Source organism: Acipenser ruthenus, chromosome 12, assembly GCF_902713425.1.
Source record: "Acipenser ruthenus chromosome 12, fAciRut3.2 maternal haplotype, whole genome shotgun sequence".
NCBI lineage: Eukaryota > Metazoa > Chordata > Actinopteri > Acipenseriformes > Acipenseridae > Acipenser > Acipenser ruthenus.
Window position 1 is genome coordinate 12,517,584 of NC_081200.1, and position 23,759 is coordinate 12,541,342.

Sequence of the window (23,759 nt, forward strand, 5' to 3'; positions counted from 1 at the left end):
TTATCCCCTAAGAATTGAGGCAGTGAAACTCTCAGAAGCATGACATTCACACCATTCCTTTGTTTTAACCCCAGAAACACATAAACGTTTTGAATGATGATACATGTATTGACGAAAGTAAAACAGGGTCGACAGGAAACAGGATCAGAATGCCGTCAATCTCAGAAAGCCAATCTCACACTATTTTGGTAACATGATAATGTGATAGCTAGCTAGACCTAAGTAATGTGCAAAAAAATAAGCTTTCTTTTCATTTTGAAAAATAGTTAAACCTAACAATGAACAATGAACAGAAAACAAAACAAAAAAAAGAAAAGGTTGAAGATATCTTAATTCCCAGGATACTCAGCTATCCATATTGTTAGCCTGCCTTTAATGGCTATTAACACTGAGGGTACACCACTACCACCTGTACCCTTCTCAAAATGTCAGTGCCCATACCCAGCCAAAACAGAAGATCGCCTGCAGACTGCTGGAAAGAAAAAGGTAACCATTTTCTAGATTATTTTCAGTTTTTATTTTGGAACGGTCGTTATAGCAGTCATTAACCCTTAGCGGTCCATTTAATCAGCACGTCCCAGGAGCATCAGGTCCAATTTATTTTCACACGCGCAGTTTATTTTAGACGCGATGTTTAGAAGTATTTTTTTCACATTAAAACAGGTTTAAAAGGCACTGCATATCAACAGGACACTCAGTACTGCATCTCCAGCCCCACCCCACCCATTGTTCGCTGTATTTTTCACATACCTCTTCATAGTAGTGCATACCAATAAATCATCTCCTGATCACTCATTTTATTACCAAACTCCTCAATAATGCAATCCAAGTCATTATTTTTGGTTTTCTCAGCTTTTTCCGGATAAAAAACGACTAGAGACCTGTTTTTTACGTCTTTTTGATGATGTCGGACAGGGTCCGACATTGGACCGGAAAGGGAAAATTGCAATGTCGGACCAGGTCCAACATAGGGCCGCAAAGGGTTAAAGGGTTAAAGCAGACCTAGGGGTTATATTACCAAATATGTGCGCCTATTCTGTAAAATAAACACCAACGTCTACCGCCAATATATCTTTGTGGCAATATGGCCACGCCCTTGTGCGTAGTTTATGTTTATATGTTACGTGTTGTGTGTAAATGTTGGTGCATAGTCATTGGTACACGTGATATAAACGGGTCTGTGTTTCACGTGTATTTAAAAATGTAGATTTGTATTTAGGCACGAGGATGGCACAAATCACTTCACGTGCTGGTTAAAATGTAATTTGTGGTCACGGGAGTACACTATATTAATTCACGTGCAGTTGTACCGAGATTCCAATTGAATGAATGATTGACTAGCAATCGAGTCTTGGTACAACTGCATAAAAGCAGCACGTTTTCACTCACTGGGGTTGGGTGTTCGGTGAGTGGAGAACGGGATTGGAGACGGAGGTAAAGATAAAAAGCATAGTTAAAGTTAAAAAGAATAGTTAAAGTATCTGCTCACCGTGTTTGTCTGTCTAGTCCGTTTTGTTTGTCTTTTTGTTTTGGCGACGTGTGCCGTGTCCTGTGTTTGTGTTTTGTTTGTACAACCTTTTTATTTTCTGTTCTGTTTATTAAATGCTGAGCGAAACCATTCGCTCAGCTCCACCAAACCACACCTCTCTGTCATTTTATTTCCTGCTTCTGGTCTGACGCCACCCACTCCGGCCGTCTTTGTGACAATCTGTGATTAACTTTATCTTTTCTTTTACTGGCTACACCGTCGTCTGGCTGAGAGCACACACACCCCTCACCCCCACCAGTAAGTTATTCCTACATCAACATTTTTAATTTGAACAGGAAAGTCCAGCGCATATTTAAAATGTCAGAGCTCAGTATTAAAGATGGAGAACCGGTTTCTCTCCATCACATTTCCTTCCCCTTCTAACTTTACGGTATCATAGATGCGAGAAAGGAAGTCCACTGTTTTGTTCTGCCTGCCGGCTCTGTACCGGATGGTGAAACAGTAAGGCTGCATAGCTAAGAACCAACGAGTGATCCTCACATTGAAGTCCTGCATCTTTCCCAACCACTGCAGTACATGGTGGTCAGTCTCCAGGGTGAACTCTCTTTCCAGTATCAAAAGGAGTCCAAGGCCCAATTAATGGCTAAACATTCCTTTTTGACTGTGGAGTATCTGGTCTCATTGGGAAACAGTTTCCGGCTGATGTACGCCACCGGCTGCAACTGTCCTGGATCTCCTTATAGCAAGACTACGTCAAGACCCACTCTGGATGCATCGGTTTGCACCACAAATGTCTCTTTGAAGTTGGGACTACAAAGGACCTGTTCCTGGCACACAGCTTCCTTTAAAAGTTTGAAAGCTTCTTCACAGTCCTCTGTCCAAGGTACTTTATTGAGCCCAGATTTCCATAAGTCACTTAATGGGTCTGCTTTAGTTGCAAATGCATGTACGAATAGTCTGTACCACCCCACCAAACCAAGAAAGGATCTAACTTGTTTCTTGGTAATTGGTCTAAGATAAGTCTGTATGGCCTTCACTTTCTCCTTTTGAGGTTGAATTTTCCCATATCCCAGTACATATCCTAGCTACTTTGTCTCGTGTTTTGCCAGCAAACACTTTTTTGGATCGATAGTGAGGCCTGCAGCTTGAATCTTCTTTGTGACAAGTGGTTTGCAGTGCGCAGGTGTAGTTGGTGTAGTGCTCAGGAATAACACACACAAGACAGTGAAAGTTCGATAAAACAGCTCCTTTATTTGGCTGGGTTGCGTATCAACAACACTTAAATAATAAGCACTGGATCCGTGCATAACAAGGGTTTCAGTCCTGAAATAATAAGACACTTTATAATTACACCCAACACAGACACGGTCACTTCTCCTGACAGTGAGTGCTCTTTGTGCAGGGGTAGTGCAAGACAACAGTTTGTGAAACAATGGTACAGTGTAGTCCGGGTTTGCTGCTGGCTTGTAGCGACAGCTCACGATTAGTGTTTAGCCATCTGACAAAGACAAATGACAAGCAGTTAGAATGACAAACAAACAAAACACTTAACACTCACGATACGTTTAACACTCCATTTCCTTTACCAGTCCTTTTGATAGCCACAACAAAGGAACAGATTACAGCGTCATATCCCCTGTTATACCTTCAGTCATACCCCCTGTGATAGCTAGTTTAATCACGTCCCGAAAGTCAATACAGAAGCAGATACTTCCATCCTTCTTGGTACTAGAACCATCGGGCTACACCATTCACTACGGGAGGTCTCGATGACACCCAGCGATAGATTCACTTTGGTCTCCTCCCATAGCACTGGCAGGAGTCTTTCAGGGATTTGATATAGCCTTTGCCGCACTGAATTGCTGTCTTTCAGTTGGATGCAGTGCTCCATGATGTTAGTACGCATAGGTTTTTCTTGAAACAATCCTTGTGGCAAGACATCACTCATCTCCTGTTGACTTTGGCTTGGAAGATGGCTCAAGTCCAGACTTCCAGTGGTACTGCTGCAGGGAAAGTATTGCTCTGTGGTCTCCTCATCCTCCTCTGTAGCTCACACATATAACTGCTGACCAGTGCTCTCTTTTCATTGAATCCATTCTTTAAGCAGATTAATATGGAATACCTCCTTAGGTTTCCTCCAATCAGACATGGCGATCTCATAGGTGAGGGGTCCCATTTTCCTGATGACACTAAAGGTCCCTGCCACTTTGCAAGTAGTTTATTTTCTGTCGTTGGCAACAGCAGCAATACTTTTTGTCCTGACTCAAAAGTTCTAGATCGGGCAGCTCGGTCATACCATGCTTTTTGTGCTTGTTGGGCCTTTCCCAAGTTCTCATGAGCCAGTGCGGACATCTCCACCAGCTCGTCCCGTATTCTAAGGACATAGACAACCACACATAAATGTTCCTGTTGGTTGGTCTCCCAAGTCTCTTTAAGGCTGTCCAGCAGTCCTCTCACCTGACGTCCATAGAGCAGTTCAAAAGGCGAGAACCCGGTGGATGCTTGAGGCACCTCCCAATAGGCAAAAAATAAATATGGCCGCCAACGGTCCCAATCCTTTCCATTCTTGGCAACAAACTTCGGCAACATACTCTTCAAAGTCTGGTTGAAATGTTCAACCAGGTCATCTGTCTCAGGATGGTAAGGTGTGGTCTTTATCCCCCTCAAAATTAGTAACTGATAGACCTGCCTCAATGTTTTTGATAAAAAGTTGGTGATCTGATCAGTTAAAACTTCCTGAGGTACTCCTGCCCTAGAAAATAATTGCATCAAAGCTGCTGCTATCTGCCAAGCCTTGATATCTCTTAAAGGACATGCCTCCGGGTATCAAGTAGCGTAATCACACACTAGAGGTATATATATCAATTACCTGCTCGGCTCCTCTCTTAGGGTCCCACAATATCCATGGCTATCCGCAAAAATGGAACATCAGTAACAGGCAACGGCATCAGAGGTGAACGAGCTACCTTTGTGTTGGATGAGATTTGGCACTCTGGGCAAGCAATTCTTACAACACTTAGACTACCGCATACATGCCTAGCCAATAAAACCTGCCAGCTAATCTTGCAAATTACTTAGTTCTCCCCAAATGTCCAGCCTATGACACAGTATACGCCAAAGAAAGAATTCTGCCTCGTAGGGCCGTGAAACAATTTATCCAAAGTGACTTACAAAGAGACTAGGGGGTGAACTATGCATCAGCAACTGCTGCTGCAGAGTCACCTACAATAGGACCTCAGTCGTACGTCTCATCTGAACGATGAAAAGCAAGTCTGTATATGGCAAGCCAAATTATCATTTAGTGATATCTCGAAATGCATTTTAAGATATCTTAAATTGAAATGCATATATCTCAAACTAACTTGATTTCAAGGTATCTCAAACTCATTTCGAGATATCTCAAATTCAATTTGAGATATCTCAAATAGACTTTCTGTCCTGTTTGAGATATCTCAAATTGAATTTGAGATATCTCAGATTGACTTCCTGTTCTGTCTGAGATATTTCGAATTGAATTTGAGATATCTCAAATTGACTTCCTGTCTAGTTTGAAATATCTCAAATTGACTTCCTGTGAAAATGCTCTGTTTTGAATTGCAGATATCTGAAACTAACTCGATTTCAAGATATCTCAAACTAATTTTGAGATATCTCAAATTAAATTTGAGATATCTCAAATTCAATTTGAGATATCTCAAACTGGACAGGAAGTCATTTTGAGATATCTCAAATTCAATTTGATTTAATTACTTACTTGATTTGAAAAACGTCTTAAACAGTACAAGCAAATGATTACACTACTTGGTTTTGATTGAATAAGTAGTAAAGTAGTAAGTAGTTCTACACCCCCACTCGACCTCTCCACTCCTCCTGCACTAGAAGACTGGCTCTACCTCCTCTACGCTCCCCTGCCTCCAGAGCCCGCTCCTTCTCCACCCTCGCTCCGCAGTGGTGGAATGACCTTCCTACAGATGTCAGGACTGCCCAGTCCCTGACCACATTCCGGCGCCTCCTCAAGACTCACCTCTTCAGACAGAACCTGTAGAACGCCTCTGTTTTTCCCCTGGGACACTATCACTCTTCCTTAAATGCGCTTTACTTGCTCTTATCTGCTCCCTATTTTATTGCATTTAATCCTGTACGTCAGAGTACTGTAATCTGCCAAGTGTTTAACCTGTAGTATTTTGTATTTAATCATATCCTGATGTAACTATCACTGACACTGTTATCTGCTGTATTATTGAATTGTATTTTGTCACACTTGTACTTGCTTGAACCAAAGTCATTGTATTTATCTTGCTCTTAATTGTATTATTACTTGTACTGTGATACTTGAAATGTATTTGCTTACGATTGTAAGTCGCCCTGGATAAGGGCGTCTGCTAAGAAATAAATAATAATAATAATAAAAATGGGCTTCTGTTATTTTGAAATACCACTGCTTCAGATTATTACTACTGCTTAATAACTAACAATATTTTATTTAGACTTGGTGTTGAACTTAAATGTGTCCATAGTCAATTATTTTAAGTGTACATTGTTACAATAGTTTCCTAATAGAGCTATACTTTAAAATAATTGTTTTCCCGCTCGGAAAATGTGCCTTAGCACGCAACTTATAACATTTCATATTGGTTTTGTTATTTTGAAACACCTACACCGACCTGCAGGAGTCTAGTGTGATATAACCTGCATCTTAATGGAGTCTGATCTGGTCGGTTCCCAGATGTTAGGGGAGGTGCTGGGTGTCCTCCGGGCACATTCAGGTGCTGCAGGAAGTGTTGCTGGCAATTCACAGATACCTCAGTGTGGTGTTAGGGGGCATTGTACTGCAGGATGTTCTGTCCTTTGTGTCAGGTGTTCAACAAGGCCCTATCCACTCCGTGCAAATGATCACATCAGATATCTCGTGACACTCTTGAGGTATCACTACCAATCCCAGTGTCCTGATGAAAACCCAGATCTGAGGACTAGATATACTGAGGCCCTGTGGACTGGGGTTGGATGTCGCTCTTCTACTATAGATACATATTATAAAACTAACTCTCAGTATCGGCAGGGATTGGTAATGAAAGATACAGAAACAGTGGGAGGTTTTTGTTTTTTTTAAAGATAGCTGTGTTATATACAGAACTGGACTGACAGCACATTAAGGGAATTCCCCAGTCTGATCAGCAGCATAGCAATCTGCCAAGAATCCCAATTTAGCTTCACACATGTGCTTTAACTCAGAGGCTGTCCATCCTGTGAATGACAGGGTCACTAACTTTAAATACAACCCCAGACTGGATAGGATACTGTATGAAGAATGGTGTGATATGGTTTGGAAAGTGAAGGCACAGTGCTGGAGGCATTTAGCTGAGATCATCAACTGGCTTCACCTTGTGTGTATTACAATCTTTAAACTGGGAGATGGATGATATAATACTGTGTAATTCAAATATAACATTATTAAAAGAAATGACAAATATTTTGACTTTCTCAATGTCTTCAATTAAGTTGCTTTTAGTATTTCATTAGTAGTTTCTTATTTTTTTTTATTTATTTATTTTTTTTAATCTTTATTTTTTTTAATTTAGAATTGCCAATTATTTTTCTTATTTTCTCCCCAATTTTGAAATGTCCAATTACTTTTATTTCAACCCGGCTCACCGCTGCCATCCCCGCACTGACTCGGAAGAGACAAAAACAGACACGTGTCCTCCGAAACGTTTACCGTCAGCCGTCTGCTTCTTTTCAATCAGCGGGTCCACCATGCAGCCACTACACAGCTCTAGACAGCTTACAGGCAGGCCCGCAGGTGCCTGGCCAGTCTACGGGGGTTGTTGGTGTGCAGTGAGCCGAGAACACCCTGGCAGACCTAGGCCATCCCCACCCGGGCGGTGCTTGGCCAATTGTGCGCTACCTCCTGGGAACTCCCGTCCACGGTCGGCCGTGGAATAGCCTGGACTCGAACCCGCAACCTCCAGGCTATAGGGCACATCCTGCATGTGCCACTCGGGAGCCCCCAGTAGTTTCTTAATTTACCACTGATAAGTGTTTTATAGTTGTAGGCCTTTGATAGATGAAATGGTAGCCGTGTCAGTCCAGAGACAAGAGAAGGCTATGTGATACCTTTTATTGGACTAACTAAACAATAATTAATCACAATCTTTCAAGACCTCAAAGGTTTCATCTTCAGGTGAAACTAGTTATTATTATTATTATTATTATTATTTATTTCTTAGCAGACGCCCTTATCCAGGGCGACTTACAATCGTAAGCAAATACATTTCAAGTGTTACAATACAAGTAATACAATAAGAGCAAGAAATACAATAACTTTTGTTCAAGCAAAGTACAAGTGTGATGAACCACAATTCAATAATACAGCAGATAATAGTGATAGTTACATCAGGATATGATTAAATAGTGATAGCTACATCAGGATATGATTAAATACAAAGTACTACAGGTTAAACACTTGGCAGATTACAGTATTCTGAAGTACAGGATTAAATGCAGTAAAATAGGGGGCAGATAAGAGCAAAATAAAGCACATTTACATGAAGGGTGATAGTGTCCCAGGATACAAACAGAGGAGTTCTACAGGTGCTGTTTGAAGAGGTGAGTCTTAAGGAGGCGCCGGAATGTGGTCAGGGACTGGGCAGTCCTGACATCTGTAGGAAGGTCATTCCACCACTGCGGAGCAAGGGTGGAGAAGGAGCGGGCTCTGGAGGCAGGGGAGCGTAGTGGAGGTAGAGCTAGTCTTCTAGTGCAGGCGGAGCGGAGAGGTCGAGTGGGGGTGTAGGGAGAGATGAGGGTCTGGAGGTAGCTGGGTGCAGTCTGGTCAAGGCATCTGTAGGCTAGTACAAGAGTCTTGAACTGGATGCGAGCGGTGATCGGGAGCCAATGGAGTGAGCGGAGTAGTGGAGTAGCGTGGGCGAAGCGAGGCAGAGAGAATACCAGGCGGGCAGCAGAGTTCTGGATGAGCTGGAGCACGGGTGGCGGACGCAGGGAGGCCAGCCAGGAGGGAGTTGCAGTAGTCTAGGCGGGAGAGTACCAGGGCCTGGACCAGGAGCTGGGTAGCATAGTTGGTGAGGAAGGGTCGGATTCTTCGGATGTTGCTCAGGAAGAATCGGCAAGTGCGTGCCAGAGTGGAGATGTGCTGGGAATAAGAGAGGCAGGGGTCCAGGGTGACTCCAAGGTTCTTAGCTGAGGAAGAGGGAGAGAGTGTGGTAGATTCCAGAGGAACAGAGATAGAGAGATCAGAGGAGGGGGAGGAGGAGGGAAAGAAAAGGAGGTCAGATTTAGAGAGGTTGAGTTTGAGGTGATGCGAGTGCATCCAGGAGGAAATAGCAGACAGACAGGTAGAGATACGGGAGGAGATGATGGAGTCAGAGGTGGGGAAGGAGAGGAAAATCTGAGCATCATCAGCATAGAAATGGTATGAGAAACCATAGGATGCGATGAGGGGGCCCAGGGAGTGGGTGTAGAGAGAGAACAGGAGAGGACCCAAGACTGACCCTTGGGGGACTCCAGTTAAGAGAGGGTGAGGTGTGGAGGTTGCTCCACGCCAGGTTAACTGGTAAGTGCGGTTGGAGGAGAACCAGGCCAGAGCAGTGCCAGAGATCCCCAGGTCAGCAAGAGATGATAGTAGAATAGAGTGATCAACAGTGTCAAAGGCAGCAGAGAGGTCGAGGAAAATTAGGACAGAGGAGAGAGAGGCAGCTCGGGAACACTTAAGTGAGTTGGTGACAGACAGGAGGGCGGTTTCAGTGGAGTGGGCAGAGCGGAAGCCAGATTGGAGAGGGTCAAGCAGAGAGTGGTTGGACAGGAAAGCAGAGAGCTGGCGGTGTACAGTCCGCTCGAGGGTTTTGGAGAGGAAGGGTAGGAGGGAGACAGGACGGTAGCTCTGGAGGGAGGTGGGGTCGAGGGTAGGTTTTTTGAGGAGGGGAGTGATAGAGGCTTTTTTGTTTTTGAAGGCAGAGGGAAAGATACCAGAAAGTAGAGAGGTGTTGAGGAGGGAGGAGATGAAGGGGAGTAGAGCAGGAGCAGCAGCTTGAAAGAGGTGAGTGGGGAGGGGGTCCAAGGCACACGTGGTGGGTTTGTGACCCTGGAGCAGGGAGGAGAGGTCAGAGTCTGAGAGGGGCAAGAAGGTGGAGAAGGAGGGCGAGTTAGTAGGGGATGTAGTGGGTGTAGAGGTTGGAGCAGGAGGGGGTGCGGGGGAGGGAGAGGTGTTAAAGAGTTTGCGGATATCTGAGATTTTAGAAGAGAAGAAGGAGGCAAAGTCATCAGGGGAGATAGAGGAGGGAGGAGGAGGGGGGAGGGTTTAGGAGGGAGGAGAAGGTAGAGAATAGTTTACGTGGGTTGTTAGTGGAGTTCTGTTTGTTAAGTTCTGATGCCGCCTTTGAATATAAACAACAATCTCTCTTTCCTACTTTCACCTGAAGAAGAGACCTTTGAAGTCTTGAAAGCTTAATTGTTGTTTAGTTAGTCCAATAAAAGGTATCACATCTCCTTCTCCTTGCCTATAGGTGAAATATAATATTGTACTCTAATATTACATCTTTTCTGTTACTGTACATGAAGATATCAACAATACAAAACACACACATTATGGCAATCTAGCCTTCAGCAATTACTGTAAAAGATTAAATACATACAGAAGCACTGGGATGGGACAGGATTTCCTGTTATACTTACACCTCTTACTCTAATAATTATTCAGCAACCTGTCCAAGTGCAGCAGTTCACCAAATGTTTTCATCTGCTACTAATGCAGAACGACTGGGTTCATTTGGCTTTTTAACACAAAAAATGTGTTTCTGCAATGGCGATTGTCAAGACTGGTACAAAATTAAGGGTCCCCACTTCCTTCTAAGAGAAACCAAAGCTGAATAGAACAAGTCAGGTATGTGTAGGAGTCCTACAATGAACATTGGGAGTTGTTTATGTTTAGTTCTGCATTCCTAGAAAATGGAAAACCATGCTGGAAGTACCATGGCATCTTGCTTGTTGAAATCTTTTCATATATTTGAGAAGGAAAGGTTCTGAGTAGGCGGGTACATTCAAATCCTGACACAGATAACCCAAATTCCTGTATCATAAATTACTGAAAATGCCTCTAATACAAGGACACAAAAGTCCAGTAGACTCACCTTAATCCGAACCAGATGAGACGAGTCTTCATCCCTTATAAAAGTTCTCTCACAGTAAATTTGTACTGTAATTTTGCAGTTTTTTTCCTATGCTTTTCCTATGGCTATACAATAGTTTGCCATTTATCTTCTTGTATTTTTTTTTTTAATATGCTTTACCATACGTCTCTGTGCTTTACAATTTTCACCTGTGCTTTACCATGCATTGCTCTTATTGTATTACTTGTATTGTAACGCTTGAATTGTTTTTGCTTACGATTGTAAGTCGCCCTGGATAAGGGCGTCTGCTAAGAAATAAATAATAATAATAATAATAATAAATAATGCATTCACTGTGCTTTATCAGATTTCGCTATACTTTTACTATGGGAAACTTTTATAAGGGATGGGCCAAACTGCTGCTTCTCATTCACAAACATTTCTTATGTTCTAGATGAGACCCTTTTCAGATTAGTGGTTTATTCAGAGTACTGAATGTAATCTGTGCCATATTAAAAATGCCGTGTAGACCAGCCAATGATTAATGAAGATGTTAAATAAAGTGTACACTGCAGAGGGCGCTCTAAGCTTACATACTGCATTTTGAGCATGCATTAAAAATAATGCCGGCAGCTCAGGTTACACTTTTTTCTGCAAAAGATAGATTCACTGTACACATTTTTTTCACAAAGTATTCAGGAAGATATGCGATTGGAAATTCCGTTCATTTTCAGTTTCTCTGAATAAATATTTCTTCATGTTGTATTGTGTTTTTATAATGAAGCATTACTGCAGGGGTGGCCAAACCTGGTCCTGGAGAGTCACAATCCTGCAGGCTTTCTGGGTATCTTTAAATAACCAATGGCTAAAGACCTGGAACATTTTTTAGTGTTGACCAATAATTGGTTCAATTAACTAATTAAGTGGAACGAAAACCAGAAGAACCTGCAGCTCTCTGGGGCAAGGGTTCGCCACTCCTGCATTGCTGTATACAGTGCTTTCCATCTAGTGTGAGTACGCATATGTTAAGACATAAAGAAATTGTATTTCCTATTGTATTCCAAATGAATAGTTCTTCACAGTATTCTAAGCCACATTTGTTTTGTTAGAATCCAGACCCCTGAAGGTTACAGTCCTCAAGTACAGTTCACAGAATATAGGCATGTGTGTGTCCTTCCCATCTTGCAATAGTGTTTTGAGATTACCAGCCAGAAGACTACAGGTCCCCAGTCTCACGGCCAATTACAGTGTAGGTCTGTAAGGATTCAATGAAAAAAAAAAAAACAGGATGAGTGGCTGCATAATAAACAATGACAATAACAAAGACTAAATAAATAAATAATTATAAGAATAAAATGTAAAAATTGTAACAGTAAATACTAATCGAGGGAATTATCTTTTCCCACTATTATTTCTTGTCAACACAGTCTTTTTCCTTGCATTAGAATTGTAGTGATTCAAAATGGGTTCTTTTTGTTATTATTTTTTTATTATTTATTTCTTAGCAGACGCCCTTATCCAGGGCGACTTACAATTGTTACAAGATATCACATTATTTTTTACACATTATTTTTACATACAATTACCCATTTATACAGTTGGGTTTTTACTTGAGCAATCTAGGTAAAGTACCTTGCTCAAGGGTACAGCAGCAGTGTCCTCCACGGGGATTGAACCCACGACCCTCCGGTCAAGAGTCCAGAGCCCTAACCACTACTCCACACTGCTGCCCACGTTAAAGTTTGTTAAAGTTCTGATGCCGCCTTTGAATGTAAACATCAATCTCTCCTACTTTCACCTGAAGAAGAGACCTATGAGGTCTTGAAAGATTGTGATTAATTATTGCTTCGTTAGTCCAATAAAAGGTATCACATTCTCTTTGTCTATTTATATAGCGGAATTATTCAAAAGATTCTACTAGCTAATTGAAATCAGTCAGATATTCTTAATTCTGAATAAATAAATTAAAGCTATTTAATAGATAACCATAAAAATCACTAAAACAAGTAATTAACTTGCATCCCCCACCATTGCGTGTTGCGTAAGAATGTGCCCCTCTACAAGATGACATGTTACCTATAACGGTCCCATAAGCTTTGACATGTATACAAAGATTCTGGTACAAAGCGCTAGTGGAATGGCATTATGGGGCAAATGGCATCCATGACCATACTGTATTAGAAGTGGTTCCACAGTCAGTGTTGGGGTAATGCAATATATGTAAAACATTACTGTAATCGGATTACATTTTTCAGTAACTTGTAACTGTAATGGTTCCTTTGTTAGACAGGTAACAGATTACATTTTGTGTAAAAAAAAAAAAAAAAAATACATACCGGTAGATACTTTTAGTTACGTTTAAAAAAAATAAAAAACCAAGGACTACGGCTAATGCTTCACATGGAAATCAGAAAGCACTTCAACAGAGAAGGTCAAGCTTTACATGTCACATGAACGCACTTTTCATATCATCTTGCTAGAAACTGATGTCAGGGGTGGAAACAAGGGGGTTTGATAGCTGGTTCTTCAAAGTATATGAAGACTGCAGTCTGACCAAAAAACAAATCTCTGTAAAATGTAAACTGTGCCTGGGGAGTAACTACTTGTAACTGTAGCTAGTTACAGTTTTGTTCAATTATCTTATAACTGAAACAGATTACTTTTTAAAAGTAACTTCTCCAGCGCTGTCCATGGTATAAATGGACACTGTATACTTTGTACCAGGAATTTAAAAAAGTAAAAAAAAAAAAAAAAATTGACTGGTTAATGTAGTCAAATATGTGATTAAAGTGTAGGCTAAATAGTTTTGACAAAAATCAATGAGGTGAAATAAAAACTACTGTAGAACACAGTGTACAGCCACGGCTACACGTTTTGCATCACCTAGAATTTTAGGACTGAGACATAATAAAAAAAAAAACTATATGAACAAAATTATTTAGCAAAAGTCTACCAGAAGCCATAATAGTAGTACAGCATTAAGTATATGGAAAACTATAAAGCAGTATATAATTAAATATGTTAACATAACCTGATTTAGTAGGTTTCATTCGACTTTATGAAGCAAAATTTGTTAATTTTATTATTATTTATTTCTTAGCAGATGTCCTTATCCAGGGCGTCTTACAATTGTACAAGATATCACATTATTTTTACATACGGTCAAGAGTCCAGAGCCCTAACCACTACTCCACACTGCTATGAAGTGATGTAAAACTTTTGGCTATAGCTGTACACATGCAGTGCAAGAATACATAAGGGAAAAAAAAACAGCTGTGTCTTTTACATTAGCCTATAAATAATAGCTTGGGGAAACTCAGGAAAACCACCTTGAGCGATTCAATAAAACTTGCTTAAATTTTAGAAAAGCTGTTCTGGTTGAAAGTGATGACTGATTTATAGCATCTGTTGATGCATTTCGTTGTGCTATTTAGCAGAACCAAATTAAACTGTAACATCTGTATCTGAGGTAGTGGATGAATAAAACAGTGCATTGCTTCTGTGCTAAAATAACTTGTTGGGATTTGCTGACTGGAGTGTGTGTGTGTGTGTGTGTGTGTGTGTGTGTGTGGCGTCTGGAAGTGTTGCAGGTCTTGCTCCCTGTGGAGTCTGTTCTGTCTGGAACTCCAGGTCCCCCTGTTTGCCTGGTAATCACCAGTGAGTATTAAAAAGCCAACACTAGCAGAAGAAAAGGCCTACTGTAAATCATCCAGTTTCTTATAGTGTTACCGAAGAAGAAAATGCTGACTTCCACGCACAGCTTGTCTCTTTAGGCTGTGAATGTCTCTGAGATATTGTCTGTGCATTTCAGTGTAAATTATATTTGACGATTGTGTTTTAAGAAACAGGCAGACAAACAAAGGATTTTGGAAACCCAATGATCCATTCATGAATAGGCAAACTGTAGATTTCGTAGCACTAGATTTGATGGTGTACCTCAAGCATGCATAGTGTTACCTTTAGCAGTGACTTGAAGTAAAAAAATGTACAGTAGAATATATATTTTCTGAGTGGATGCTAAACTGTTGAAAAGGCCTTGTTTTACTACACAGAGGATATTACATCTATTGTATAAAATACTATATACCTTTATGTGAATGTTTTATCATCACAATCAAACCACAGGATCTATTGTCCTCAGTTTCTGTTTTTCTATGTCATTTCTTCTAAAGCTCATCACGCAATGGCAATGGCAGGGGGGTTGTACACGGCAGGGTTGAAACACAACATGTATTGAAGCTCAGATATCTCTTCCTGTACTACGTCGACATGTATTCTGTGTTATGAACCCTCGACTTTTCATTTGCAGAACCAAAATAATAACACAAAGATGAATGGCTTACTTCTCTTAATAAGCAATGCATGCCAGTGTTTCTATATTCCACTATAGTTTTGAAATTTTAAATAACTACTTTCTGATACGTATCACTTCTTCTACCGCAGCTTCAATAGTCTGTCACTTCTTCCAAGAATATTAAATGTGTAAAATAGACTTTCTGGTAAGGTACAGCAATATAGGTTTAAACAACTGGGCCATTCAACAAGCAATAACTTTACCAACTCCTCCCCAGAGGAGATGGTACACTAAAGGTATGAGTCTTCATTGGCTGAATAGCCTCCTCTTATTCCTCAAATTCTTGCAGGAAATGGATGAGGTGCTGCTGCCACAAATAATATTCTGCCATGACCACAAACCATCATAGCCAACCTAAGCGTGCATGCTTGGAATCATATCTGTGTAGGGTTGCAGATGTAATGTGAAATATTAGGAATAAAAGCAGTCCATTCAGAATATGCAGTATGAGTAGGATAGAACCAGTTTGCTGTATTCACATGTAAACTGTGAGGGTACCATTTCTAGCACAGGTTTAGTGGGTTGATCGTCGAATTTTCTTCTGCTCTTTCAGACAAGGTGGAGGATATTGGAGTGATAAAGCAGACCATATTTAGAGTATGCTGTGTGAATTGTTATTTCTAATGTTGTTACCACTGGTTATAGTGGGAAAGTGTTATTTTACAGTTTTACATTTTTCTTTTAAGTGTACCTCCCACAGAAAAACAAAAATGATATAGATGTTGTGTACATACTGTATGGGAAGCCTCACATATTGTAATTTCTCTCACTACGTTAAATTAAATGGGTAATTATTCAGTGGAAGAAACAGATTGCAATTAGAGTTTCATTCAGATCTTTTATTGGAACATTCTAAAACATCTTAACACCATAACAGTTTTGATATTTATAAATGCATACTTAAGCAAAGCTATGAAAACATGTTATTAAATATTCTTTGAAAGACACACTGTCATAATACATAGGAAATTGACAAATAGTAAATACACTGCAGTCTAGCTATACCAGTAACCCATATTCAAGTGCACTAGAATCACAGATTACATGGGTTTTTACTACAGAAACCATATGCTGATTTGCGCATGGACATTTTACAAACTCATTTCACATGGACATTTGCATAAAAATTTAAAATGTTAAATTGTTCATTTTCTGTGTCCCCTTTCCCCCACCGTATCATAACTCTAAAACTTCAGAGCTCAGCACTTATGTGAGTATGAGGTCTTACTCAAACGTGCTTTCCAAATTAATACCCTGTACTGCAGAAGCATTAATAGTCGCTTGCTTATAGTGACAGGTTTTTACTTTTTCTGATAGTCCTGATCATATCTGTGATCTGGTTCCTCGTCTCTCGGTTCCTGCTGCTGCTCGTACCCCGAGTAGGGACTGTAGGGTGCGTTTTCAGATTCATGCCTGCCCTCATAGGGGTCTTGGTCGGGCTGGTCATGGCTGGGGCCCTCGTCCCCCCTGTTGTCATGACTGGGTTGGGGATCATCGTGGTGGGATTCTGGGGCAGAGAGGTTGGGATTGGATTCGTACCTGCGGAGACGGCAGTTGGGGTCATACTCTGGGTCGCAGTCAGAGTCAGGCTCGATTATGCCCTCTCTGAAGCCACCAGGGTTAACGTGGGGGTGATAAGCCTCAGGGGAACTAGCACTGTGGTAGGGGCTCTGTGGCTGAGGTGACCTCATGGGGTTGTTAGCACTGTAATAGAGGGGGCAACTTGGGTCATAAGGGTCACAGTCCTGCAAGGTGCTTGCAGCGCTCTGATGGGAAGGGTTTGAACTGCGGACAGGGTAGCACTCCTCATCGTAATGCACATAGCAGGCATAGCCTTCCTTTGTCTTACCCTGAGTCATGGGATAGCGCTCAGGCTCCACTCTAGATTCACCATAAGAAGGGCCAGGACTGCGACAGTATGGGTCATAACGGGGATCGCATCCTGAGTCTGACACCGGCTCATCCTTGGGCCTGTATTCCTGTCTGCAACTGGGGTCGTAGTAAGGATCACACTCAGGTTTCAGGGGGCTGGAGAACATAGAGGCAATGAGAGGGTTGCAGTTATCATCATAAAGTGGGTTACAGCGGCTTGGTGGGGCGGCCATTTGGTTATGGGCGGGTTCTGGGACACAGTAAGGGTCGTATTTGGGGTCACAGTTTGGGTAGCGGTGGTAGACTTCCCTCTTCACTGCTTTGTTTGGATCATACCCTAGGTAAGCATATGATGGAGCCGGGGCTGGGGCTTTGGGTTCTGATGTGTAGCCATAGGCAGCACGGAGATGGTACTGCAAGCATTCAACATCAGAGGGGTTGCAAATCCTTGATAACTCACTGGCCTGCTGAGCAGAAAGGAAGGGCACAGGTGCTCGGTAATGCTGGTAATGGTTAGAAAGAGGAGCTTTGATGGGTGCTGGGGCTACTCGAACTAGCTGGCAGTAGGGGTCTCTGTACGGATCGCATCCCTTTATAGGGGCAGGTTTGGCCGGGGTTGGTTTGGCCGGGGCAATTATGTCTGTGATGCAGTTTGGGTCATCAGAACTTGCGCAGGTTTTGTAGACTTCGCCCAGGTGGCGGAGATATTGATCATAGGAGTGCTGGCCCTCAGCCCGATTCCGGTTCTGCAGGTATTTCAGGTAGACCCGGTCCAGCTCATTTAGCTGAGGCAAAAAACAAACAAACCAAGACAAGAATATTCAGCAAAATGATTCGGCAGATATATAAAGTAGAGTTACACTTTAGAAATGCTAGTTAGAAATGCCTCAGCATTGTACTGTTATGCCATACAGAGTCTCAGATTCCTATAAAGGACGAGCAACTAGCAGATCATGGAAAAGTTAAATCAGGGAACTCCAAGTCTGCTGGCTGGGATACTGGCTTGCTTGGATAATTGCCTTTTTGTTAAGTTCTGCAGACAACTGTGTGAGATGTTAGTGTTTAAATAATTGTCAATCAATAAAGGCAGCTATTGTACAGCATGCAGGTGAAGGCAGAGAGCTGAATTGTTAGTCTGCAGGACAAGTCTTTAGTTTTATGCTGAACAACCAATACTTACTCCTTCTTGGTTTCCAATTTCAGTGAAGTACTTGTACCAGTTCCAGAAGTCTGGGTGCTGGTTGTACCAGCTGATGTTTCTTCTAGAGCGTACCAGCTTTTTCAGCATGCTTGGGGATCCAGATTCACTCATGTTCTCATTGTCTCCCTCTGTAAATGAAGCAAAGATATGGGTCCTTTTCACAGTCAAATCACTCTTTATTATACATAGGGCTTCTAGTTTTTGGGTTTTATTTTCCATCTCTCTCCGTCCCTTTAAACCTTAATTAATAGTTGTTAAGCCTTAACTGAATACCAGATTGTTTAAATTTGTGACGCACTACTAGAAACACAGTGGAAATTAATAAGCTAACACATTAATAAGCTGAATTCAGTGATTAGAGCCAGAACGAAATGCAGGTTCAAATAGAATCAGGTGAGTTCAATGCATGTCGTTTGTTAACTCAGTCAAGATATGAGGGTAAAAAGAAACAACTTCCTTTGGAGTGTTTGTTTAAGAAAGCAAATCGGCTCAAAATATGTTTAAAGGTACATCACATGATCACGAATAAAACCCCAAAACTAGAAGCCCTAATTATACAGTATGTATGAGTGCTTGCAGCAAGGTTGCACAGCAGTCCTGATACAGAAACTAGTACTGATGTGATACTACTGAATTGTAAAGGGCTAACATTGTCTAGTGGTTCATCCCACGGGTATGTAAACATATACCATTGTGGTACCATTGTGCTCCTATCGCCTTAATATAGAACCAATGCATTAACACTCTAGTGCCGTTATCTGCATTGCCACTAAAGACCTTTTAATAAGTATTTAGAGACAGATGGTCCTTTATAGTTTTTAATTGGCACAAACTGCCAATTACACTTAAATGTGAACCTGTGTTGTTGACAACAGCCTACTGCCCAACAAGACTTTAACGAAACCTTTAGATTCTCTTTATCCTGTTTCACAAGTTGAAAAGCAAAGTGTCAGAGCACATGCCTGAAATAAACTATATTGCCATGTCTAGTGCTTCTATAGCTGTAGCTGATCAATGGTGTTAATGTGTTCCAAGCCCCAGTATTGGAGAATGTAGAGACATGAAGCCTTTGAGTGTATTTAGCAAGCATTCAACGTTCTAAGAACTAACAAACTCAAATGTGTTTTCATACATCAATAAACTTCTATATAGAACAGCAGAGTTCATTTGGAGGTGTACTTCAACTTAAAGTAAACCAAGGGAATATCGATTGAAAGATAGTATAGGATAATATCAAACCATAGGCTCAATATAATCTTAGCTTTTGTGCCTATGTGTTTATTCTGGTTGCATAGGAAAGAGGCACATGTTCATCTCAACACACCATCCATGATACCTGTGGGAGGAAAAAGGCAGCAACAGAATATTTTCTTCAGTACCGTTATTGATTAAAATGCATGACACTTCAAGCACACTATATTTACCATCTCCTTTCTGGTGCTGGCCTATTGGGCTGCCTTCCAGAAAGTCTGTGAAGAAAAAAACAAATTAAATAAAAAGATGGGTTAAAAAAAACAGATGTGATTGGGCTTTACGCAGACAAAAAGCCAACGTTAATAAGCCCTTCTGCACACCCAGCGGGTTCTTCCGTGTTTGAAATAATACAGCTGGTGTCGTGTGGATTAATCTTCAAACATTGTATGCCACTGAGCTTTGAACACAATCAGTGGGGGTGGATGCTGCTGTGCCTAACTGTAACACCTATAAAACTATAAAGAGAAGGCAGACTGCCCAGAGGCATAGCCCATTAAGGATACCTTGTAAAATGTCTTCCATATCCACCTCAGCATTTTCCTATAATTCCATACCACCAGTGGCTACCCTTCGAAGTTTATGGCAAAAAAAGCGCACGTCTTTTAACTTGTAACAATACTGTTAAGGCTTCCATAACATTTTAACATGCCTGTTACAAGGAAGGATACAGCAGGCAAGCTTGGAAGCTGCTTGTACTACTGTATTTCCTCAATATTATTTTTTATGGGGGAAAAGGCACATGTGGCACTTAATATTAATGGGAAAAAAGAGGCCCTTCTTTCTGAAGTTATTCCTTTAATCTTTAAACACAATGGGAAATTAAGGCCATGCTTAAAACTGTGTGAAACTGAGGCCTTCTCTTTCTCTAAAACATTTTAAGTTACTTTTGTTTTCCATATTCGTGTGTGTAGGACTTGTTCAGAATTGGTTACATGGTGTTGTAAACTATATCCACAGCCCTTTCTTAGTTTCTAGGCAATGAATCCAGTAACTAATATAGTGCATAGGCAATTGGAGCTGTTAGACTGGAGAGCAGGATGAATATGAACTAGTGGGAATCCAGAACTGGACTCCAGGCTTTGACCAACAACCTGGGTCTGGTGCCCTTCTGGGAAGAGCGCATTGAGTAGAATCGAGACTGGCACTGGTGGTATGATCTGCAGTTTTAAATACACTGCAGAGATAAGCTTGTCCTACTCATTTCTAACAGGGATTTCTACAGTTGTAGAAAAACATACTACAGTTCTAATGTGTGATCTGATACAGCCATATGAAATGTGTATTAGATAGTTTGTATCAAATGTAACATTAAGAGAAGCTATACTCTTCAGGGATGGATAATAAGACTCCCATTGCATAGCTGTTCGAGCCATTCCTGGTTTTACTATGAGTTTAATAAGACACACAAGCTTGTTACCTATATACTGTGGCTAATCAAGCTTGTGTTGAAACCTGGAATGGGTGAAACTCTTATTTCCATCCCTGGTGTTTAATCATTCTTATTTAACTTTATATTCCAAAAAATATCGAACAGAATTCCGTGTGTAGGTTGACTTTCACCCCACTCAAAGTCCGAGTGGACAGGAAGCCTACTTCGGGAAGCAGTTACTGACATGTGGATATCAGCTGTATTACGCAATATTCTGTCTCTATAGACAGTATGCATGTTGCTTTAGTGTTATATTCAAGAAGAAGGAGAATATTTGAATCAATTTATTTATGAAACACTTTTAGAATATGGGGGCTGTAAACTGTTATTGGTGGGGAGTGTGCTTGCAGCTAATAGCAGGAAAAAGAAAGCTATAAAATGGAAAACACGAAACAGCAATACAAGAATTAAAAAAAAGAACTCACCAGGTATTAAAGAGATTGCCAGAAGTACTCCTGTTAGGATGAAGGAGCAGGTTCTCCATTCGACATGCCCCATGTTTTCAAGACTTCAGTACACTACGGGAAATACATTACAGAACATGTGTGCTTAACTGCAGTTAAATAAATCTCCAACCGTGTCATGGCTAGCCTGGGGGGGTTGCAATGTCTGCAATAAAAAATAAATAAAAATGAAGTGCCCTATTACAAAGCTTCTTTTATGAATCAAATACAGTTTGATGTTCATTAAACAACAGTTTAAAAGAGTTTCATGAAAAGCAAACTGTATTTGACTTTCTTTGTTCATGAGATCAATGTTATCACAAAGCAGTATTTATCCCACATAACGACAGACGACTTACAATCACTTATTTATTTATTTTTTAATACAAGAACATTTTATAGTGAAGGTCAATTAAATAAATTAGTAAAAGTGATGTTGAATTTGCATAGATTTCACAGACAATCCTTCTGTTTGTTGCAGCGCTATCTGTTCAGCACCAAGTGAAGGCAGTACAAATCAGCTGTGAGTGTATTGCAGTGTACAATTATTAGTTATGGCTAATACAATGGTGTATGGTTGTTTTCATATATTGTGTAATGCCTGTGCATAGAATATCTTCATGATTACTGTAGTAATTTGTAATATGCAATCACTAACTTTTTGACACCAAAACTGTTGTTCGTCATCCTATTTTCTTTTTTTTTTTTTTTAACTTTTTCATCAGGATATTTAAGATTTAAACTTAAACTGCTCAAATGAGGGGCAGATATGTTTCTGTATTGTTGCTATATTCTTTTATAACTGAATGATCTCTCGATATGATATCAACATAAAAAAAAGAAAAATGTTTTTCATTTAAGCTTTATCAATAGTACAATGTACAATTTGCACACAACATGAAAAACAACATTATTCATGAATAGTTGAATCTACATTTGTTTTTGTTGGAGATAAAGTATTTTTGTACATGACTATGACAAACCTACTGTACAGTACTGTAATTAACCTGTTAGTTTAGAGTGCAATTCACTGTCGTGAATTCTTGAGTATTGCACTATACAATAGCAATTGCAAAATCTATTAAATTGTCAGACAGACATGTAAATCTAGATTGGAATGAATTGTATCATAGGTTGGATCTATAATCTTATATAATCACATACCTTGGAATTGTCCTGGATTGCAATAAACCAGTTGTTTTAGGGTTTGTCCGTGAATACTGAGTGCTGCAAAATGCTCTAAAAAATCAGCTGTGGTTTACTTATCCTTGAGTAACTCAAACTCAAAGTCATGTGGACAAATATTTTGACAAAAGACACGATTGACTATTTAAAGTTTGGATGAATTAGCATTCTTTACAGCTAGAGGCTACTATTTATTTATTTTTAAAGCCAAGATACACCTACACAGAAGATAATTATGTGTATTGTATCAAACTTAGCAGGTGCTGCCCAGTTTAAACCTTACCCACAGAAACACTGGACAGATGATCAAATACAACCAAACCTGCAGAGGTAATGTGTCAATGTGTTCTAATATAAACAGGTGGCGTTTACATCCTGGTGATGGGGATTCATCAATAGAGTGGTCACTTCTGACAGGGTATCCTATAATACAGACGCTCTTTAGCATAGTTTGGACTGGAGTGAGTCACTGACTATTGTAGCCCATGCACTTGTAATATATTTAATTAGGAAATGCTAAACCCTGGATAGCCTGGCCAAGTTGCAACCCCATATACATACTGCAATTATGTTTCAAATAAAACATACATGTCAAACATTAACAAACTTTACAAGCAACATATACTGTTTTAAGCAGTAAACCATCTACCTGGTACTGCTGAAGGCTCTCATTTACATAATTAGTATTTAGCTAAAAAAAAAATACTTGTGAAAAGTATCTCCCTCCTTTGTAAACTCCTTAGTCTTGACAGGCATCTTTTTCTTCAATGTATTGTCTCGTTTTTAATTTAACAAGTTCTTAAAAAGTTAACTTGACAAACTGGGGCTGAAATCAGTAATTAAATACATTTATAAAATCAGACAAAATTATAATGGCCATATTGTAAAGTATTGTAAGATTTCAGTGTGATAAATATTTAACCGTACCTGGTATTTAATATAATGACTTACCTCAGTCAGAAATGACACACTTACTGCACAGCTCAGCTCTTGGTCCTTGAAGTGGGTGAATCACTAAGAGCCTGTGGCCCTTCAGGTGAGTATGAGGTGAGGTCTACTGCAGGAAGCCCTGTGTACTCCTCTCAGAACTTCTGTTTAGACTCCAGGGACAGCAGCATCTTAAATGGCACTTTGTTAATTAAAAACAAAAGGTGCATCACATGGAAACCGCATGCTGTTAGCAGCAAGGAGATTGGCTCCTGTAATTTCCTTGAACTGACCAATGGGGTCCAAATAATAAGAAGTGAGGCACCTCTCAGGAAAAAAAAAAAATCATAAAAACCAATACTTGAAAGATTAATAGTCTGTAATTTACACTTGCCACGTTCTTTTACACCGCTGGAATCAGAGGTGTGAAAATGTGCCACATAAGCTCTTTTATATCGATCATTCCACTTCAAGGGGTAGGTAGCC

At 40.4% G+C, this 23,759-nt stretch overlaps 1 protein-coding gene across 1 annotated transcript; it reads right to left on the minus strand.

Moving 5' to 3' along the window:
• Nucleotides 1–15,786: 15,786 nt before the first annotated feature.
• Nucleotides 15,787–23,590, minus strand: and1 (actinodin1). The gene is made up of 5 exons (XM_059034559.1): nt 23,298–23,590; nt 21,144–21,236; nt 19,460–19,504; nt 18,015–18,163; nt 15,787–17,619 (listed from the first exon to the last, which is right to left on the minus strand). The coding sequence occupies exons 2-5, from the start codon at nt 21,214–21,216 to the stop codon at nt 16,264–16,266; spliced, it is 1,623 nt and encodes a 540-aa protein (XP_058890542.1). The 5' UTR covers nt 21,217–21,236; nt 23,298–23,590; the 3' UTR covers nt 15,787–16,263.
• Between the last annotated feature and the right edge of the window lie 169 nt (nt 23,591–23,759).

Coding starts and splice junctions, on each gene's coding strand:
- and1 (XM_059034559.1), bottom strand. CDS start 21,216: ATGGGGCATGTCGAATGGAGAACCTGCTCCTTCATCCTAACAGGAGTA. Junction 18,164..19,459: donor CCAGCACCAGAAAGGAGATG/GTAAATATAGTG, acceptor CTTCATTTACAG/AGGGAGACAATGAGAACATG. Junction 17,620..18,014: donor AAATTGGAAACCAAGAAGGA/GTAAGTATTGGT, acceptor TTTTTGCCTCAG/CTAAATGAGCTGGACCGGGT.